The sequence below is a fragment of the Salvelinus alpinus genome, chromosome 5 (genome assembly GCF_045679555.1).
Source record: "Salvelinus alpinus chromosome 5, SLU_Salpinus.1, whole genome shotgun sequence".
Lineage (NCBI taxonomy): Eukaryota > Metazoa > Chordata > Actinopteri > Salmoniformes > Salmonidae > Salvelinus > Salvelinus alpinus.
In genome coordinates, this window is record NC_092090.1 from 19,860,623 (window position 1) to 19,882,484 (window position 21,862).

Sequence of the window (21,862 nt, forward strand, 5' to 3'; positions counted from 1 at the left end):
TCAATTCAATTCAATTCAAGGGGCTTTATTGGCATGGGAAACATGTGTTAACATTGCCAAAGCAAGTGAGGTAGATAATACACAAAAGTGAAATAAACAATACAAATTAACAGTAAACATTACACATACAGAAGTTTCAAAACAAGAAAGACATTACAAATGTCATATTATATATATACAGTGTTGTAACAATGTACAAATGGTTAAAGCACACAAGTTAAAATAAATAAGCATAAATATGGGTTGTATTTACAATGGTGTTTGTTCTTCACTGGTTGCCCTTTTCTTGTGGCAACAGGTCACAAATCTTGCTGCTGTGATGGCACACTGTGGAATTTCACCCAGTAGATATGGGAGTTTATCAAAATTGGATTTGTTTTCAAATTCTTTGTGGATCTGTGTAATCTGAGGGAAATATGTCTCTCTAATATGGTCATACATTGGGCAGGAGGTTAGGAAGTGCAGCTCAGTTTCCACCTCATTTTGTGGGCAGTGAGCACATAGCCTGTCTTCTCTTGAGAGCCATGTCTGCCTACGGCGGCCTTTCTCAATAGCAAGGCTATGCTCACTGAGTCTGTACATAGTCAAAGCTTTCCTTAAGTTTGGGTCAGTCACAGTGGTCAGGTATTCTGCCACTGTGTACTCTCTGTTTAGGGCCAAATAGCATTCTAGTTTGCTCTGTTTTTTTGTTAATTCTTTCCAATGTGTCAAGTAATTATCTTTTTGTTTTCTCATGATTTGGTTGGGTCTAATTGTGCTGTTGTCCTGGGGCTCTGTGGGGTGTGTTTGTGTTTGTGAACAGAGCCCTAGGACCAGCTTGCTTAGGGGACTCTTCTCCAGGTTCATCTCTCTGTAGGTGATGGCTTTGTTATGGAAGGTTTGGGAATCGCTTCCTTTTAGGTGGTTGTAGAATTTAACGGCTCTTTTCTGGATTTTGATAATTAGTGGGTATCGGCCTAATTCTGCTCTGCATGCATTATTTGGTGTTCTACGTTGTACACGGAGGATATTTTTGCAGAATTCTGCATGCAGAGTCTCAATTTGGTGTTTGTCCCATTTTGTGAAATCTTGGTTGGTGAGCGGACCCCAGACCTCACAACCATAAAGGGCAATGGGCTCTATGACTGATTCAAGTATTTTTAGCCAGATCCTAATTGGTATGTTGAAATTTATGTTCCTTTTGATGGCATAGAATGCCCTTCTTGCCTTGTCTCTCAGATCGTTCACAGCTCTGTGGAAGCTACCTGTGGTGCTGATGTTTAGGCCGAGGTATGTATAGTTTTTTGTGTGCTCTAGGGCAACGGTGTCTAGATGGAATTTGTGGTCCTGGCGACTGGACCTTTTTTGGAACACCATTATTTTGGTCTTACTGAGATTTACTGTCAGGGCCCAGGTCTGACAGAATCTGTGCAGAAGATCTAGGTGCTGTTGTAGGCCCTCCTTGGTTGGTGACAGAAGCACCAGATCATCAGCAAACAGTAGACATTTGACTTCGGATTCTAGTAGGGTGAGACCGGGTGCTGCAGACTGTTCTAATGCTCGCGCCAATTCATTGATATATATGTTGAAGAGGGTGGGGCTTATGCTGCATCCCTGTCTCACCCCACGACCCTGTGAGAAGAAATGTGTGTGTCTTTTGCCAATTTTAACCGCACACTTGTTGTTTGTGTACATGGATTTTATAATGTCGTATGTTTTACCCCCAACACCACTTTCCATCAATTTGTATAGCAGACCCTCATGCCAAATTGAGTCGAAGGCTTTTTTGAAATCAACAAAGCATGAGAAGACTTTGCCTTTGTTTTGGTTTGTTTGGTTGTCAATTAGGGTGTGTAGGGTGAATACATGGTCTGTTGTACGGTAATTTGGTAAAAAGCCAATTTGACATTTGCTCAGTACATTGTTTTCATTGAGGAAATGTACGAGTCTGCTGTTAATGATAATGCAGAGTATTTTCCCAAGGTTACTGTTGACGCATATTCCACGGTAGTTATTGGGGTCAAATTTGTCTCCACTTTTGTGGATTGGGGTGATCAGTCCTTGGTTCCAAATATTGGGGAAGATGCCAGAGCTAAGGACGATGTTAAAGAGTTTTAGTATAGCCAATTGGAATTTGTTGTCTGTATATTTGATCATTTCATTAAGGATACCATCAACACCACAGGCCTTTTTGGGTTGGAGGGTTTTTATTTTGTCCTGTAACTCATTCAAGGTAATTGGAGAATCCAGTGGGTTCTGGTAGTCTTTAATAGTTGATTCTAGGATTTGTATTTGATCATGTATATGTTTTTGCTCTTTATTCTTTGTTATAGAGCCAAAAAGATTGGAGAAGTGGTTTACCCATACATCTCCATTTTGGATAGATAATTCTTCGTGTTGTTGTTTGTTTAGTGTTTTCCAATTTTCCCAGAATTGGTTAGAGTCTATGGATTCTTCAATTACATTGAGCTGATTTCTGACGTGCTGTTCCTTCTTTTTCCGTAGTGTATTTCTGTATTGTTTTAGTGATTCACCATAGTGAAGGCGTAGACTCAAGTTTTCCGGGTCTCTATGTTTTTGGTTGGACAGGTTTCTCAATTTATTTCTTAGATTTTTGCATTCTTTATCAAACCATTTGTCATTGTTGTTCATTTTCTTCGGTTTTCTATTTGAGATTATTAGATTTGATAGGGAAGCTGAGAGGTCAAAAATACTGTTAAGATTTTCTACTGCAAAGTTTACACCTTCACTATTGCAGTGGAACGTTTTACCCAGGAAGTTGTCTAAAAGGGATTGAATTTGCTGTTGCCTAATTGTTTTTTGGTAGGTTTCCAAACTGCATTCCTTCCATCTATAGCATTTCTTAATGTTACTCAGTTCCTTTGGCTTTGATGCCTCATGATTGAGTATTGCTCTGTTCAAGTAGACTGTGATTTTGCTGTGGTCTGATAGGGGTGTCAGTGGGCTGACTGTGAACGCTCTGAGAGACTCTGGGTTGAGGTCAGTGATAAAGTAGTCTACAGTGCTACTGCCAAGAGATGAGCTATAGGTGTACCTACCATAGGAGTCCCCTCGAAGCCTACCATTGACTATGTACATACCCAGCGTGCGACAGAGCTGCAGGAGTTGTGACCCGTTTTTGTTGGTTATGTTGTCATAGTTGTGCCTAGGTGGGCATATGGGGGAGGGAATGCTGTCACCTCCAGGTAGGTGTTTGTCCCCCTGTGTGCTGAGGGTGTCAGGTTCCTGTCCAGTTCTGGCATTTAGGTCGCCACAGACTAATCTCTCTCTCTCTCTATCTCACTCTCTCTCCTCTCCCTCCTCTGTCTCTCCTCCCTTTCTCTATCTCTCTCTCTCCTCCCCCTTCTCTGTCTCTCTCTCCTCCCCTTTCTCTGTCTCTCTCTCTCTACCTCCTCCCCTTCTCTATCTCTGTCTCTCTCTGTCTCTCTCCCTCCTCTGTCTCTCCTCCCCTTTTCTATCTCTCTCTGTCTCTCTCTCTCCTCCCCCTTCTCTCTCCTCCCCTTCTATATATCTGTCTCTCTCCTCCCCCCTTCTCTAGGTCACTCTCTATCTCTCTCCCCATGTTGGTTTGCGAGCACAGTAAACCCCACACGTATGCGCACATGCACACGCACACACACACACACACACACACACACACACATACACATACACATTTGTGACGCAGCATGCGAATGGGGCGGATGCCGGATGTTACTACTTTACAGGACAGCCATTTGAAAGTTTCAAAAAATGGGTTTTCATCAAAATGCATTTTTTGCAGAAATTCCTTCTTGTGATCTTTCATGTGCCTTAATAACAAACTAGTATGTGAAGTGTAAACACAAAAAATATATATATATTATGAGCGTAATTGGTAAGAATTTTATCTGATTGTATACCTGCCAAACAAGAGGAGGATGGGCTCTTTAGATCTTGGTTCCTCTCAAGGTAGTTAGTCTAAGGGAGGTTGTCCATAGCAGCCCCTGTACTGCTGCTGCTACTGCTATCATATCTTTAGGGGTCAGGCCCAGGTTATTAGTTAGTCTAAGGGAGGTTGTCCATAGCAGCCCCTGTGCTGCTGCTGCTACTGCTATCATATCTTTAGGGCTCAGGCCCAGGTTATTAGTTAGTCTAAGGGAGGTTGTCCATAGCAGCCCCTGTACTGCTGCTGCTACTGCTATCATATCTTTAGGGCTCAGGCCCAGGTTATTGTTAAGCACATTGCCAGAAATGCATTTAGGAAAAAGCAATATACACGTCTCATCATAGTATTTAGGTACTCAGCATCTACTGGACAGGTTTTCAGTCGGTTCTATACTCCAGCACTTGGCGCTATTAGGCCCATAGAAATAGAATAACTAGAAGAGCATGTCTCATTAAAGCCAATGTACCATGATGGGTGGACCGGCGGCCATATTGAGTGAACCCATGCCAGTCATTATATTTCTAGGCCCTTGCCAGGCACAGAGTTGGTGACTGTGACTGTGTGTATTTATAGGTCTGTTTTGTATAATCCTCTGGTATAAGGTCACTTGTTTAAAGGACTTAAGGGAGGAACGTTCACTTCTTCCAGCAATGGAACAGCAGCACTACAGAGTGACTCGGAATTTCCTCTGCCATGAATAAAGTCTATTGATGTAATGGGACACAGCAGTAACACTGTTTTCAGAACTTTGGATGGGGAAGAGAGAGAGAGAGAAAGAGAGGGCTGTATATGAAGCTGTTTGTGTGTGTGTGTGTGTGTGTGTGTGTGTGTGTGTGTGTGTGTGTGTGTGTGTGTGTGTGTGTGTGTGTGTGTGTGTGTGTGTGTGTGTGTGTGTGTGTGTGTGTGTGTGTGTGTGTGTGTGTGTGTGTGTGTGTGTGTGTGTGTGTGCACGCTCACTAGTCGTGCATGCGTGAATGCCAGTGCTCTCACAGAAAACACATATTCTGCCCATAAGCTGCAGTGGTGGGCTGTCATTACTGAGTGCAATAGGACATGATTCAGAGAGAGAGGGGGGGGGTGGACCTCTGCAGACGAGGGAGCTGTCATTACTGGGTGCAATAGGACCTGATGGACCTCTGCAGACGAGGGAGGGGGGAAGGACCTCTGCAGACGAGGGAGGGGGGGGGTGGACCTCTGCAGACGAGGGAGGCAAACAAAGTGTGTGTTGTTCCGTATTTACATGAGATCTTTTTTCCTACAGAGGGCAGCTTTGGTTAAAGGACATAACATAACATTGTTTAATTTTCGATAACTTTACAGTGCCTTCTGTCAAGTCACTCAATCATGGATAATGAATGTATTCACATCCTGTAGCTGGATTTGGTTGGATTAGAATGAACTCCACATTTAAAGGAGCAATCTAGGATTGTCACATCCATTTTTTGACTTTTAAATGAATGATAAATAGCTGTTGATTCTTGAAGAATATAACCAGTACATGCCATGAGCTCAGGTCAACTATTAAAACTGTGATGTAGGAATCCTAGATAGCCCTTTAATGTCATAATTTCTGGATGTTTACTGAAAGGACAATTCCACCCCAAAACTATATTTTTGTATTTGTTTCATTAGTCCATTGTTAATATAGTCCCAAAGTGTTTTGCATGTCAGCAATACAGTTTTCAAGATAAGATTTTGATATATCTTGAAAACTTTATTGCTGACATTTTGGGACAATATCAACAATGGACTAATGAAACAAATACCAAAATATAGTTTTGGGGTGGAGTTTTCCTTTAAATTCAGTCTGGATAACTGTCAATTTAAGTTGCGTTGTGTGTTTATGTGGAATGCTAAGTATGCAGTGTATAACCAGAGTGTCCAGTCTGTGGCTAGCATGGGCTAGCATTCTTCGGGCCAAAACCCTGTGTGTTAGCCAAAGAGGAAACCTTGCCCATACACCCCTGTATTCACTTGGCTATTTGTGTTTTTAAATATGTCTTCGAGCTGCTGGACACACAGTGTTACATAATTGGTCCACTCAGTGTGTTTGTGTGTGTGTGTGTGTGTGTGTGTGTGTGTGTGTGTGTGTGTGTGTGTGTGTGTGTGTGTGTGTGCGTGCGTGCGTGCGTGCGTGCGTGCGTGCGTGCGTGCGTGCGTGCGTGCGTGCGTGCGTGCGTGCGTGCGTGCGTGCGTGCGTGCGTGTGTCCACAAGAATAGTAAACAAACATAAATCTGATGAATTGGGTTAGGAGCTAGGTGGGACTGAATTATGTGTCCCAACAAGGTTAGCTGAACAAGACTGTGTGTGTGCATGTGTGCGTGTGTCTGTGTGTGCGTGTGTGTGTGCGTGTGCATGCTTGTATACACACATCCATCTCTCAAGGCCAACAAGTGCACCATTGAACTGCTCTGCAACCAATTTTGATGGTTGCAAAATATCATCCAAAGTATTTTATGGATCCCAGGACCCCGTGGAATAGATGCAAAGCTCTACCTGAGTAACAGATTCAAAGCTCTTCCGTAATTCACACAGCAATATCATATTGGTGATGTATCTTCAATACATAGACTTAAGTCATAACTTAAAGAATCACACATTACCAGTATGATATTGCTGTGTGAATTACAATATGATATGGACAGTATTCTCTGTTAATATTCTTTGTAAAACAGACAACATCCGTCTTTCCACGAAGGAGTTATTCAATTGAATTTGGGTAATGGGAAAACATTTACACCACCTTAGTATGGTAAATAACAAAGAATTTCATAGAAATTGATTCATAAAAATCATTACGGAAAAATACATATTTTGGGAACAGTATCAATATATCCCAATTCAACCCTTGTATACAACGTGAGAGGTAAAAACTCACCATAGTCAATCATCATCTCTTTCCTACAGCAGCCATGCTGTCCAGGGGTTAACACCAGCGAACCCAGGGTTAGTTATAGTTGTCCAGGGGTTAACACCAGCAAACCCAGGGTTAGTTATAGTTGTCCAGGGGTTAACACCAGCGAACCCAGGGTTAGTTATAGTTGTCCAGGGGTTAACACCAGCGAACCCAGGGTTAGTTATAGTTGTATTAAGGTTAACATTGGCAAACCCAGGGTTAGTTATAGTTGTCCAGTAATCCAGAGAAAGATGAGATCTCAAAGTAGGAAGACGTTGCTTCTAGACACTGATCTGAGGTCAGTTTTTGTTAGAAATCAAAGTTGATCCTAGATCTGTGCCTAAGGATTTTTACCTTAAGCTGTTTACCTCTGTTTAATACTTCTCTCCTCCACAGAGCAGATCGGACGTTTCTCTAAAAGCATGGTCAGAGTTTTAGTGAGTTAGATTGGGCATTTGTAACTACCGCCCTCCCTCCTAGCCTCCCTCCCGTCTCTCCCTCCTCGTCCGCCCTCCCTCCTTTTCCCAGCTGGCTAGAGGACACAAGACCTTGTCTCAGAGCTCCAGTCCTCCAAATCATTGGTCTTTTCCTGTGAGCCAAATCCAGAGAGGGAGCACTTAGTACTGTCTGACCTCACACCTACTCTGTGTCGCACAATGCTGCAGTCTTCACCGACTGTGTGTGGGTGTGTTTGGGGAGGGGATTGTGCGTGTGTGTGTGTGTGTGTGTGTGTGTAGTTGGATCAGCCAATGTCTGTTTGGGTATACTTTACGTGGCTCTAAGGATGAATAGACGCTATATAGCCAACATGTTCCTTTCAGGAACCACTTTATAAAGTCTAGTTCTAGTAACGGAAAGATATGCATAGAGTAGATCTGGTTAGAGAAACGTATGCTCAGAAAAGTCCTACAGAGGGAGAGTTATAGAGTCATCCTGGTGAGGGAAAGATGTACACAGTTCTAATAGTACTGATCAAAACCGTTAAAGACATACAGTTCTAATAGTACTGATCAAAACCGTTAAAGACATGCCGTTCTAACAGTACTGATCAAAACCGTTAAAGACATGCCGTTCTAACAGTACTGATCAAAACAGTTAAAGACATGCCGTTCTAACAGTACTGATCAAAACAGTTAAAGACATGCCGTTCTAACAGTACTGATCAAAACAGTTAAAGACATGCCGTTCTAACAATACTGATCAAAACCGTTAAAGACATGCAATTCTAATAGTACTGATCAAAACCGTTAAAGACATACAGTTCTAACAGTACTGATCAAAACCGTTAAAGACATGCCGTTCTAACAATACTGATCAAAACCGTTAAAGACATACAGTTCTAATAGTACTGATCAAAACCGTTAAAGACATACAGTTCTAACAGTACTGATCAAAACAGTTAAAGACATGCCGTTCTAACAATACTGATCAAAACCGTTAAAGACATGCAATTCTAATAGTACTGATCAAAACCGTTAAAGACATGCAGTTCTAACAGTACTGATCAAAACCGTTAAAGACATGCAGTTCTAACAGTACTGATCAAAACCGTTAAAGACATACAGTTCTAATAGTACTGATCAAAACCGTTAAAGACATGCCGTTCTAACAGTACTGATCAAAACCGTTAAAGACATGTCGTTCTAACAGTACTGATCAAAACCGTTAAAGACATGTCGTTCTAATAGTACTGATCAAAACAGTTAAAGACATACAGTTCTAATAGTACTGATCAAAACCGTTAAAGACATGTCGTTCTAATAGTACTGATCAAAACCGTTAAAGACATACAGTTCTAATAGTACTGATCAAAACCGTTAAAGACATACCGTTCTAATAGTACTGATCAAAACCGTTAAAGACATGTCGTTCTAATAGTACTGATCAAAACCGTTAAAGACATACAGTTCTAACAGTACTGATCAAAACCGTTAAAGACATGTCGTTCTAATAGTACTGATCAAAACCGTTAAAGACATGCCGTTCTAAAACAGTCAGTAATGATGATATGAGAAGTAGTTTCTCTAACTAACAGGTCACAGCTCACAGTAAATATATTTTTATAATTGTACACAAATATATTTGTCACCTATGAATGGACTGTTGTTTCATATGTTTTAGGGCAGGGGACCCACAGATTGCTAAATACTGTAGGCTACTGTATATTTTACTCAGGGTCAGTGTAGACCAGACCTTCACAAGCATCTCTGCATGAATAAACCTGACCCCAATGAGCTCATGAACAGACAGGCAGTCTGCTAGAATGAATGAATATAGTCTAACTCGCAGTCCGCAGTCTCACACACTCTCACACGTGCACACGCGCTCATACACACACATGCACACACACTGACACAGAGGGTTCCTCTGTGACGACGAAGATGCAGGTTCTAAAAGCAACCAATTGAGGGAACGGTGTGTATGAATCATTGGGCACAAGGATCCCAAAACCAACACACAGGTCAGGTTGTGAAGCCTCTCTCCCTGCTACTGGTTGTATCAAGTAGAAGTCAAGGGTTCCTAAAGGACTGTTAACCCTAAAGGACTGTTAACCCTAACCCTAAAGGACTGTTAACCCTAACCCTAAAGGACTGTTAACCCTAATCCTAAAGGACTGTTAACCCTAATGCTAAAGGACTGTTAACCCTAATCCTAAAGGACTGTTAACCCTAACCCTAAAGGACTGCTTAGCCTCCTCCCTTGGTGATGGCCAATGGTGCCAACATTTCATATTAAATAATTACTTCATGACCAGACTGTAGGGAAAGAGAAGGGGAGAGAGAGAGAGAGAGAGAGAGAGAGAGAGAGAGAGAGAGAGAGAGAGAGAGAGAGAGAGAGAGAGAGAGAGAGAGAGAGAGAGAGAGAGAGAGAGAGAGAGAGAGAGAGAGAGAGAGAGAGAGAGAGAGAGAGAGAGAGAGGTGGAGAGCATTCAGAAAAGTAGGGAGCCTGAGCCAAGGTTATTGACTGAGTTAGTTAAGGAGGTATTTCAGTCACATGTTTACAGATACACTGACCAGATGTAAAATTAACATTAATTTCAGTTGTCTCACTTTTCCAACATTCAGGGATGCTGTGGTCCTTACAGAAATGAAATAACATACAATAAGGAGGAAGGAATCACAAAAACAACTCACCACATTAAACATTTCAGTTACTTCAATAGGAGTTCTTTGGCACAACTATTTCTAGTTTCTAAACAAACATAATTTTGTTATTATTCTGTATGTCAGTGGGCTTGATATTGATAACAGATTGCCGAATTGAAATGGAAGCTTATATTGCCATCTAGTGTTAGAAGTGACCCCTCACTACATCCAACTTGTTTTTCCACACCAAGGTGTATTATATTAGATTTTTTTAACCTTTATTTAACTAGTCAAGTCAGTTAAGAACAAATTCTTATTTTACAATGACGGCCTACCCCGGCCAAACCCTCCCTTAACCCGGATGACGCTGGGTCACCTTTAGGGTGAGAGTTAACAGTCCTTTAGGGTTAGGGTTAACAGTCCTTTAGGGTTAGGGTTAACAGTATTTTAGGATTAGGGTTAACAGTCCTTTAGCGTTAGGGTTAACAGTCCTTTAGGGTGAGAGTTAACAGTCCTTTAGGGTTAGGGTTAACAGTCCTTTAGCGTTAGGGTTAACAGTCCTTTAGGGTGAGAGTTAACAGTCCTTTAGGGTTAGGGTTAACAGTATTTTAGGATTAGGGTTAACAGTCCTTTAGGATTAGGGTTAACAGTATTTTAGGGTTAGGGTTAACAGTATTTTAGGATTAGGGTTAACAGTCCTTTAGGGTTAGGGTTAACAGTATTTTAGGATTAGGGTTAACAGTCCTTTAGGATTAGGGTTAACAGTCCTTTAGCGTTAGGGTTAACAGTCCTTTAGGGTGAGAGTTAACAGTCCTTTAGGGTTAGGGTTAACAGTATTTTAGAATTAGGGTTAACAGTCCTTTAGGATTAGGGTTAACAGTATTTTAGGGTTAGGGTTAACAGTATTTTAGGATTAGGGTTAACAGTCCTTTAGGGTTAGGGTTAACAGTATTTTAGGATTAGGGTTAACAGTCCTTTAGGATTAGGGTTAACAGTCCTTTAGCGTTAGGGTTAACAGTCCTTTAGGGTGAGAGTTAACAGTCCTTTAAGGTTAGGGTTAACAGTATTTTAGGGTTAGGGTTAACAGTATTTTAGGATTAGGGTTAACAGTCCTTTAGGGTTAGGGTTAACAGTCCTTTAGGATTAGGGTTAACAGTCCTTTAGGATTAGGGTTAACAGTCCTTTAGCGTTAGGGTTAACAGTCCTTTAGGGTGAGAGTTAACAGTCCTTTAGGATTAGGGTTAACAGTCCTAAGAAAATCCTTAAATGAGTAGGTGTGTCCAAACTTTTGACTGGTACTGTACATATAAGGCTAGTCCAAATCTAATCCCTGGCTTCCTCTCTAGGACAATTTCACTGTAAAATCAACCCCCTACTACCACTTCGTCCATGGTTTATTTCTTTGTAAAGTTTATTTGACAGGGACAACATACAATTAAAACATACATCTCATAAGAAATGTGATACATTGTACAAGAGTTATTAAAATGTCCTCAGGCAGTTGAACAAAACAGGGGAATAATTAATTTAATAGATGTAAGCACATGAATGGATGTCAAATATTGACTGGAGTTGCTTGTGACAAATCTATTTCCCTTTTCTAGTTGGCCAATGCTCTCGTGTTGCTTGGTGTTCTATACCTTTTCCACTCTATTGAGCTGAGCAGAGCCGAACCAAGCTGTACTGCACTCTCCTGGTTAAGCATCCACTATAGATGCAGGAACTGTGCTGGAAAGAACAATGTGAAAAGAAAAGATCAGCGTCAGCACAGTACGATTCTGGTCTGGTCGGTTCTTTAGTGTGAAAAGGGTACTAGAAAGGTAATCTGCCCTATGAGGAACATAACCTTTTCTATCCTCTCCAGCAGATGGTGGTGTTGTGTCTGTAGTACACCACCCTACAAGGGTGAGGTTGTAGTACAACCTCCCCTTCCTATTATTAAGGTACTTATGAAAGTATTTTCAAACCAGCTTCAATCGCATCTGTCATCTACTGGATCTACCTGCATCCTCCTCCTCTTAGATCTCAGTTCTGCTTTAGACTCCGTAGAACACATCCTCCTCCTCTTAGATCTCAGTTCTGCTTTAGACTCCGTAGAACACATCATCCTCCTCTTAGATCTCAGTTCTGCTTTAGACTCCGTAGAACACATCTTCCTCCTCTTAGATCTCAGTTCTGCTTTAGACTCCGTAGAACACATCCTCCTCCTCTTAGATCTCAGTTCTGCGTTAGACTCCGTAGAACACATCATCCTCCTCTTAGATCTCAGTTCTGCTTTAGACTCTGTAGAACACATCCTCCTCCTCTTAGATCTCAGTTCTGCTTTAGACTCCGTAGAACACATCCTCCTCCTCTTAGATCTCAGTTCTGCTTTAGACTCCGTAGAACACATCATCCTCCTCTTAGATCTCAGTTCTGCTTTAGACTCCGTAGAACACATCTTCCTCCTCTTAGATCTCAGTTCTGCTTTAGACTCCGTAGAACACATCTTCCTCCTCTTAGATCTCAGTTCTGCTTTAGACTCCGTAGAACACATCCTCCTCCTCTTAGATCTCAGTTCTGCTTTAGACTCCGTAGAACACATCATCCTCCTCTTAGATCTCAGTTCTGCTTTAGACTCCGTAGAACACATCCTCCTCCTCTTAGATCTCAGTTCTGCTTTAGACTCCGTAGAACACATCCTCCTCCTCTTAGATCTCAGTTCTGCTTTATCCTCTGTAGAACACATCCTCCTCCTCTTAGATCTCAGTTCTGCGTTAGACTCCGTAGAACACATCCTCCTCCTCTTAGATCTCAGTTCTGCTTTAGACTCTGTAGAACACATCCTCCTCCTCTTAGATCTCAGTTCTGCTTTAGACTCCGTAGAACACATCCTCCTCCTCTTAGATCTCAGTTCTGCTTTAGACTCCATAGAACACATCCTCCTCCTCCTCTTAGATCTCAGTTCTGCTTTAGACTCCGTAGAACACATCCTCCTCCTCTTAGATCTCAGTTCTGCTTTAGACTCCGTAGAACACATCCTCCTCCTCTTAGATCTCAGTTCTGCTTTATCCTCCGTAGAACACATCCTCCTCCTCTTAGATCTCAGTTCTGCTTTAGACTCCGTAGAACACATCCTCCTCCTCTTAGATCTCAGTTCTGCTTTAGACTCCGTAGAACACATCCTCCTCCTCTTAGATCTCAGTTCTGCTTTAGACTCCGTAGAACACATCTTCCTCCTCTTAGATCTCAGTTCTGCTTTAGACTCCGTAGAACACATCCTCCTCCTCTTAGATCTCAGTTCTGCTTTAGACTCCGTAGAACACATCATCCTCTTCTTAGATCTCAGTTCTGCTTTAGACTCCGTAGAACACATCCTCCTCCTCTTAGATCTCAGTTCTGCTTTAGACTCCGTAGAACACATCCTCCTCCTCTTAGATCTCAGTTCTGCTTTATCCTCTGTAGAACACATCCTCCTCCTCTTAGATCTCAGTTCTGCGTTAGACTCCGTAGAACACATCATCCTCCTCTTAGATCTCAGTTCTGCTTTAGACTCTGTAGAACACATCATCCTCTTCTTAGATCTCAGTTCTGCTTTAGACTCCGTAGAACACATCATCCTCCTCTTAGATCTCAGTTCTGCTTTAGACTCCGTAGAACACATCTTCCTCCTCTTAGATCTCAGTTCTGCTTTAGACTCCGTAGAACACATCCTCCTCCTCTTAGATCTCAGTTCTGCTTTAGACTCCGTAGAACACATCATCCTCCTCTTAGATCTCAGTTCTGCATTAGACTCCGTAGAACACACCCTCCTCCTCTTAGATCTCAGTTCTGCTTTAGACTCCGTAGAACACATCCTCCTCCTCTTAGATCTCAGTTCTGCTTTATCCTCTGTAGAACACATCCTCCTCCTCTTAGATCTCAGTTCTGCGTTAGACTCCGTAGAACACATCATCCTCCTCTTAGATCTCAGTTCTGCTTTAGACTCTGTAGAACACATCCTCCTCCTCTTAGATCTCAGTTCTGCTTTAGACTCCGTAGAACACATCCTCCTCCTCTTAGATCTCAGTTCTGCTTTAGACTCCATAGAACACATCCTCCTCCTCCTCTTAGATCTCAGTTCTGCTTTAGACTCCGTAGAACACATCCTCCTCCTCTTAGATCTCAGTTCTGCTTTAGACTCCGTAGAACACATCCTCCTCCTCTTAGATCTCAGTTCTGCTTTATCCTCCGTAGAACACATCCTCCTCCTCTTAGATCTCAGTTCTGCTTTAGACTCCGTAGAACACATCCTCCTCCTCTTAGATCTCAGTTCTGCTTTAGACTCCGTAGAACACATCATCCTCCTCTTAGATCTCAGTTCTGCTTTAGACTCCGTAGAACACATCCTCCTCCTCTTAGATCTCAGTTCTGCTTTATCCTCCGTAGAACACATCCTCCTCCTCTTAGATCTCAGTTCTGCTTTAGACTCCGTAGAACACATCCTCCTCCTCTTAGATCTCAGTTCTGCTTTAGACTCCGTAGAACACATCATCCTCCTCTTAGATCTCAGTTCTGCTTTAGACTCCGTAGAACACATCCTCCTCCTCTTAGATCTCAGTTCTGCTTTAGCCTCCGTAGAACACATCCTCCTCCTCTTAGATCTCAGTTCTGCTTTAGCCTCCGTAGAACACATCCTCCTCCTCTTAGATCTCAGTTCTGCGTTAGACTCCGTAGAACACATCATCCTCCTCTTAGATCTCAGTTCTGCTTTAGACTCTGTAGAACACATCCTCCTCCTCTTAGATCTCAGTTCTGCTTTAGACTCCGTAGAACACATCATCCTCCTCTTAGATCTCAGTTCTGCTTTAGACTCCATAGAACACATCCTCCTCCTCCTCTTAGATCTCAGTTCTGCTTTAGCCTCCGTAGAACACATCCTCCTCCTCTTAGATCTCAGTTCTGCTTTAGCCTCCGTAGAACACATCCTCCTCCTCTTAGATCTCAGTTCTGCTTTAGACTCCGTAGAACACATCCTCCTCCTCTTAGATCTCAGTTCTGCTTTAGACTCCGTAGAACACATCCTCCTCCTCTTAGATCTCAGTTCTGCTTTAGACTCCGTAGAACACATCCTCCTCCTCCTCTTAGATCTCAGTTCTGCTTTATCCTCCTCCTGCAACGTCTCAGAGAGCACACTGCTGTCGCTTGAACAGCTCTGAAACAGCTCATACCTCTCCAATAGGAAGCAAAAATCACTATTGGGGAGTCCAGATCGGAGGAGTCTGCAGTCACATGCGGCGTCCTACAGGGTCAGTGCTGGGGCCTATCCTGTTTTTAATTTACATGCTCCCTCTCGGCCAAATCCTCAGTGATTATAACATCAACTTCCACTGCTACATTGACGATACCCAAGTATACACTAAAATGTGTGGATTTGGCTACTTCAGTCACACCTGTTGCTGACAGGTGTATAAAATCAGGCACACCACCATGCAATCTCCATAGACAAACATTGGCAGTAGAATGGCCCATACCGAAGAGCTCAGTGACTTTCAACGTGGCACCGTCATAGGATGTCACCTTTCCAACAAGTCAGTTCGTCAAACTTCTGCCCTGCTAAAGCTGCCCCGGTCAACTGTAAGTGCTGTTATTGTGAAGTTGAAACATCTAGGAGCAACAACGGCTCAGCAGCGAAGTGGTAGGCCACACAAATCAAATCAAATTTTATTTGTCACCTACACATGGTTAGCAGATGTTAATGCGAGTGAAGCGAAATGCTTGTGCTTCTAGTTCCGACAAGCTCACAACAAGCTCACAGAACGGGACTGCCGAGTGCTGAAGTGCATAGCTCGTAAAAATCGTCTGTCCTCAGTTGAAACAATCACTATCGAGTTCCAAACTGCCTCTAGAAGCAATGTCAGCACAACAACTGTTCGTCGGGAGCTTCATGAAATGGGTTTCCATGGCCTAGCAGCCACACACAAGACAGATCAACATGCGCAATTCCAAGCATCGGCTGGAGTGGTGTAAAGCTCACCACCATTGGTCTCTGGAGCAGTGAAATGCGTTCTCTGGAGTGATGAATCAGGTTTCACCATCTGACAGTCCAACGGACTAATCTGAGTTTTACGTATGCCAGGAGAACGCTACCTGCCCCAATGCATAATGCCATCTGTAAAGTTTGGTGGATCATGAATAATGGTCTGGATTTTTCATGGTTTGGACCTAGGCCCCTTAGTTCATGTGAAGGGAAATCTTAATGCTACAGCATACAATGACATTCTAGATGATTCTGTGCTTCCAACTTTGTGGCAACAGTTTGGGGAAGGCCCTTGTCTGTTTCAGCATTACAATGCCCCCTTGCACAAAGCGAAGTCCATACAGAAATGGGTTGTCGAGATTGGTGTGGAAGAACTTGACTGGCTTGCACAGAGCCCTGACCTCAACCCCATCAAACACTTTTGGGATGAATTGGAACGCCGACTGCGAGCCAGGCCTAATCGCCCAACATCAATGCCTGACCTCACTAATGCTCTTGTGGTTGAATGGAAGCAAGTCCCCACAGCAATGTTCCAACATCTAGTGGAAAGCCTTCCCAGAAGAGTGGAGGCTGTTATAGCAGCAAAGGGGGGACAAACTCCATATTAATTCCCATTATTTTGGAATGAGATGCTCGACAAGCAGGTGTCCACATACGTTTGGCCATGTAGTGTATATTAACACAAAACCAGACACCATCTCTGCCCTAGGACAAATCATCAGCTACCTAGAGGACATCAGGGCATGAATGAAAGAGAACTTCTTCCAGTTTAACAGTAGCAAGACGGAAGCTATGCTTATTGGGACGCCTAAGCAGGTCACCAGTGCTGGGAACATCTGCCCTCCAATCAATGGCTAGGTCATCTACCTGTCCTCTGTCATCTCCAACCTAGGAATCAAGTTTGATCCTTCTCTGTCCTTCGATGCCCACATAAAACAACATAATTTTTCCATCTTGAAAAACATTACCCGAGTCATACCATCATTCCTGCAGCCAGATGCAGAGAAAGCTATCCACGCCTTCATCTTCAATCGGATCGACTACAGTAATGAGCTGTTTGTGGGCCTCCCAGCCAAATCCCTACAGAGGCTCCAACTAATCCAGAAAAGTGGTGCCAGGGTCCTGACCAGGACTAAGAAGTCAGACCACATCACCTCGATCCTGGCCCAACTCCACTGGCTACTGTCCAACTACAGCATCCACTTCAACATTCTCCTTCTTCTATTTCAAGCCTTGAATGGATTGAGCCCCACCTACATCAGCGACCTCATCTCAATCCGCGAGCCACCTCGCACTCTCCACTCAAACCACTCCCTGCTGCTTCAAGTTCCCAAGACATGTCTCCGAACTATGGGAGACATAGCATTCTGCTCTGGGGTTCTTCTCCCTGAGCATCTGAGAGCCGCTCCATCCCTAAGAACTTTTATAACAGGCCTGAAAACCCACTTCTACAGACAGTTTTTTTCATAGTCCTAATCCCAATCTAAAATGGATTTAGCAGCTAGCCCGCTATTGCTATTTGACCTGCCTTAATTCTAAATGTATGTTGTTTTTATTGTATATATAATTGAGCTTTGCGATAACACTGTAATAAAAGTGCTATACAAATGTAATGTATTATTATTATTAGTATAGTCCAGTGCTTTCCAACTCCGGTCCTCGAGTATCCCCAACAGCACCCATTTTTGTTTTTGCCCAAAAACACCAGATTCAACTTGCCAAGGGCTTGATGAATCAGATGTGTTTGTCAAGGGCCACATAAAAAAAATACTGTTGGGGGTACTGGAGGACTGGAGTTGGGAAACACTGCGTATAGTCTACTCTAGTCAGTCCACTCTGTGAAATCATCTGCAAACAGTTGTATTTTTAGGTACAGTTTCACACAGACAGACACACACACAAACACACACACGTGTTTCACCTGATTGTAATGTGTCATTTCTGTGACAATTCGAGAAAAGACAGTAACTTTACTGACGGCTGAATCATTCTTGTTTTATTGATCTTGAATTCGTTTTATGAATAAAAAGCTTTCAAAATCCTTCCATTGAGTTGCTGTACATTGAGTATACTAACCTTCCTGCTACCATGCAGGCTGTTTACAGAGGATGTTTTGTCTTTCTCCCTCTGAGGTGTGGCCGTTTCCTACAAACAAATACACACACACACACACACCAAGCCACAGTTCCTGCTGTATCCGGCCTGATCTGAGGTTGCTCCAAACCACCACTAACAGAACACACACACTATAGCAGCATTTCCCAAACTTGGGTCCTTTTAAGAGCAGTTGGAGGCCACGGAAGGAGTGTTGTATGGCATTGAAGCTCGTTTGGAGGTTAGTTAGCACAGTGTCCAAAGAAGGGCCAGATGTATACAGAATGGTGTCGTCTGCGTAGAGGTGGATCAAGGAATCACCAGCAGCAAGAGCGACATCGTTGATATATACAGAGAAAAGAGTCGGCCCGAGAATTGAACCCTGTTGCACCCCCATAGAGACTGCCAGAGGTCCGGACAACAGGCCCTCCGATTTGACACACTGATCTCTATCTGAGAAGTAGTCGGTGAACCAGGCGAGGCAGTCATTTGAGAAACCAAGGCTGTTGAGTCTGCCGATAAGAATACGGTGATTGAGTCGAAAGCCTTGGCCAGGTCGATGAAGACGGCTGCACAGTACTGTCTTTTATCGATGGCGGTTATGATATCGTTTAGTACCTGATGATTAGTTGCTTGATGATTAGTTGATTATTTGAACCAGCTGTGTAGTGTTAGAGCAACAACCTACATGTGCACCCCTCGGGGTCCCGAGGACCGAGTTCAGGAAAAGCTACCTAGCTGTATGCTCCCTGCTCTCTCTGTCCCTCTCTCTTTCCCTTTTGCTCTCTTTCTCTGTCTCCCGCTCTCTCACATACACACACACATTTTTAAACAATAACACAATTTGCTCTCCTCACAGCTCGCTCTCTCTCTCTTTCTCTTTTTTCTCTCTCTCTTTCTCTTTTTTACTCTCTCTCTCTTTCCCTCTCTCTTTCCCTCTCTCTCTCTCTCTCTCTCTCTCTTTCCCTCTCTCAGTTTATTTCACTTTATTGGCATGCTTGTTAAAGGTACAGTGTTGCCAACACAGTTTATACCACAGTCAATTAGATTACAATAATGAGATTTTCTCTCTGGTCTTTCAACTCTCAGTCACATTAGACACTGAGTGTACAAAACGTTAGGAATTACTCCTTCCATGACGTAGACTGACTGGGTGAATCCAGGTGAAAGCTATGATCCTTATTTATGTCACTTGATAAATCCACTTCAATCAGTGTAGATGAAGGGGAGGAGACAGGTCAAAGAAGGGTTTTTAAGCCTTGAGAAAATTGAGACATGGATTGTGTATGTGTGCCATGGGCAAGACAAAAGATCTAAGTGCCTTTGAACGGGGTATGCACTGATTTGAGTGTGTCAAGAACAGCAACGCTGCTGGGTTTTTCACGCTCAACAGTTTTCCATGTGTATCAAGAACATCCAGCCAACTTGACACAACAAGTGGAGTCAGCATTAGGGTCAACATGGGCCAGCATCCCTGTGGAATGTTTTCGGCACCTTGAAGAGTTGAGGCTGTTCTGAGGGCAAAAGGGGGTGAAGATATTTTGTCTTGCCCATGGCACACAATCCATGGCTCAATTGTGTGAAGAGAATGGCGCCGGAGGGGGTGGTTGCCGTTTTACGGGCTCTGAACCAACCCTGGGACTAAGCACCTCCCTCTGCAACTGGATCCTGGACTTCCTGATGGGCCGCCCCAAGGTGGTAAGGTTAGGCAACAGCACGTCTGCTACGCTGATCCTCAACACAGGGGCCCCTCAGGGGTGCATTCTTAGTCCCCTCCTGTACTCCCTGTTCACCCACAGCTGCGTGGCCAAACACGACTCCAACACCATCATTAAGTTTGCTGATGACACAACGGTGGTAGGACTGATTACCAACAATGATGAGACAGCCTGTAGGGAGGAGGTCAGAGACCTGGCAGTGTGGTGCCAGAACAACAATCTCCCCCTCAATGTGAGCAAGACAAAGAAGCTATCATGCTCTAAACACACCAAGACAGTCCTGAAGAGGGCACGACAAAGCCTATTCCCCCTCAGGAGACTGAAAACATTTGTCATGGGTCCCCAGATCCTCAAAAGGTTCTACAGCTGTACCATAGAGATCATCCTGACAGATTGCATCACCGTCTGGTATGGCAACTGCTTGGCATCTGACCGTAAGGCGCTACGGAGGGTAGTGCGTACAGCCCAGTACATCACTGGGGCCAAGCTTCCTGCCATCCAGGATCTATATACTAGATGGTGTCAGAGGAAAACCCCAAAAATTGTCAAAGACTCCAGTCACCCAAGTTATAGACTGTTCTCTCTGCTACCGCACGGCAAGTGGTACCGGAGCACCAAGTCTAGGACCAAAAGGCTCCTCAACAGCTTCTACCCCCAAGCCATAAGACTGCTGAACAATTAATCAAATGGCCACCTGGACTATTTACATTGATCCCCCTATTCATTTTTACACTGCTGCTACTCGCTGTTTATTATCTATGCATAGTCACTTTACCTCTACTAACCTGTATCCCCGCACATTGACTCGGTACCGGTACCCCTTGTATATAGCCTCGTTGTTGTTATTTTATTGTGTTACTTTTTATAATTTTTTATTTTAGTTTATTTGGTAAATATTTTCTTAACTCTTTTGAACTGCATTGTTGGTTAAGGTCAGTAAGCATTTCACGGTAAGGTCGACACTTGTTGAATTCAGCATTTCACGGTAAAGTCTACACTTGTTGTATTCGGATCATGTGACATAAAAGTTTGATTTGATTTGAACTCAATATTAGGAAGGTGTTCCTAATGTTTTGTCCTCTCAGTTTATGTAGCTCTGTACTTGGTGGGTGTATCACTGAAGTGATAATTACCTGTGAAGAGATGTTTGTGGACTGTTGATTTGCTGTGAGTCTGATTGATTTTGGTTGTCTAGTATATCTTCTGTAAATGTCTACAGCTGTCTACTGTACATGCAGGGGACGGGTCTCCCTTCCTCCAAAACAATTGCTGATAATCTGTAGACATTACAGGCCTGAACTATAAACCCAAATACACAAACACACAGTAATGTAATTCAGTTATTATGTGATTGTATAGATATCGTTACTCCGTTCTCATATCAATGGTATCGTTATTCAGATACTGTCAACATAGAGGTTATAATACTGAGTTATATTACTGAGTTATATTACCGAGTTATATTACCGAGTCATATTACCGAGTTATATTACCGAGTTATATTACCGAGTCATATTACCGAGTCATATTACTGAGTTATAGGTGACATTATTTAGTTTGTGTGTGAGACAGAGAGGAGGGTTGAGACTCGGCATAGGAAGAGATTACATCACACTCCGAGAATGTTCCCAGAGGAGAGGGTTACTGCTGGTTCACATTAGCCTCCTTCACACACACACACACACACACACACACACACACACACACACACACACACACACACACACACACACACACACACACACACACACACACACACACACACACACACACACACACACACACACACACACACACACACACACACACACACACAGCTCATATTTAGCACACTCGTCTCAAAGTCATATCTTTGTGGACATTTATTACAAACGTTCAATGTAGCACTGTTTGCAAAACATGCCCACAGCCAGACAGGAATTGAATGTCTTTGACAGGGCGTTACCTGGATATGTCAAAATAATGATCTCTGAATTCTCTCTGCTAAGAGGTGTGAAACTTTATGGAACAGGCAGAACTCTGCTTCCCTACAAGCAAAGTCACTGGTTCAAGTGAAACTCCATTTAATAATACAGTAAGACTGTTCACGGTTAAGAAATACTATTTACCATACATTTCCTGAGCTACACTCCACTGTGTTCCAAATGGCTCCCTATTCCCTT

General features: G+C 43.1%; 1 protein-coding gene across 2 annotated transcripts in view; it reads right to left on the bottom strand.

Moving 5' to 3' along the window:
• il16 (interleukin 16) overlaps positions 1-7,232 on the bottom strand; it is a 62,842-nt gene extending 55,610 nt beyond the window's left edge. For both annotated transcript variants that reach the window (XM_071400853.1, XM_071400852.1), the window contains exon 1: positions 6,787-7,232. In XM_071400853.1, coding sequence (XP_071256954.1) covers positions 6,787-6,802 — 16 coding nt within the window. In that variant the 5' untranslated portion in view covers positions 6,803-7,232. The remainder of the gene's footprint in view (positions 1-6,786) is intronic.
• Between the last annotated feature and the right edge of the window lie 14,630 nt (positions 7,233-21,862).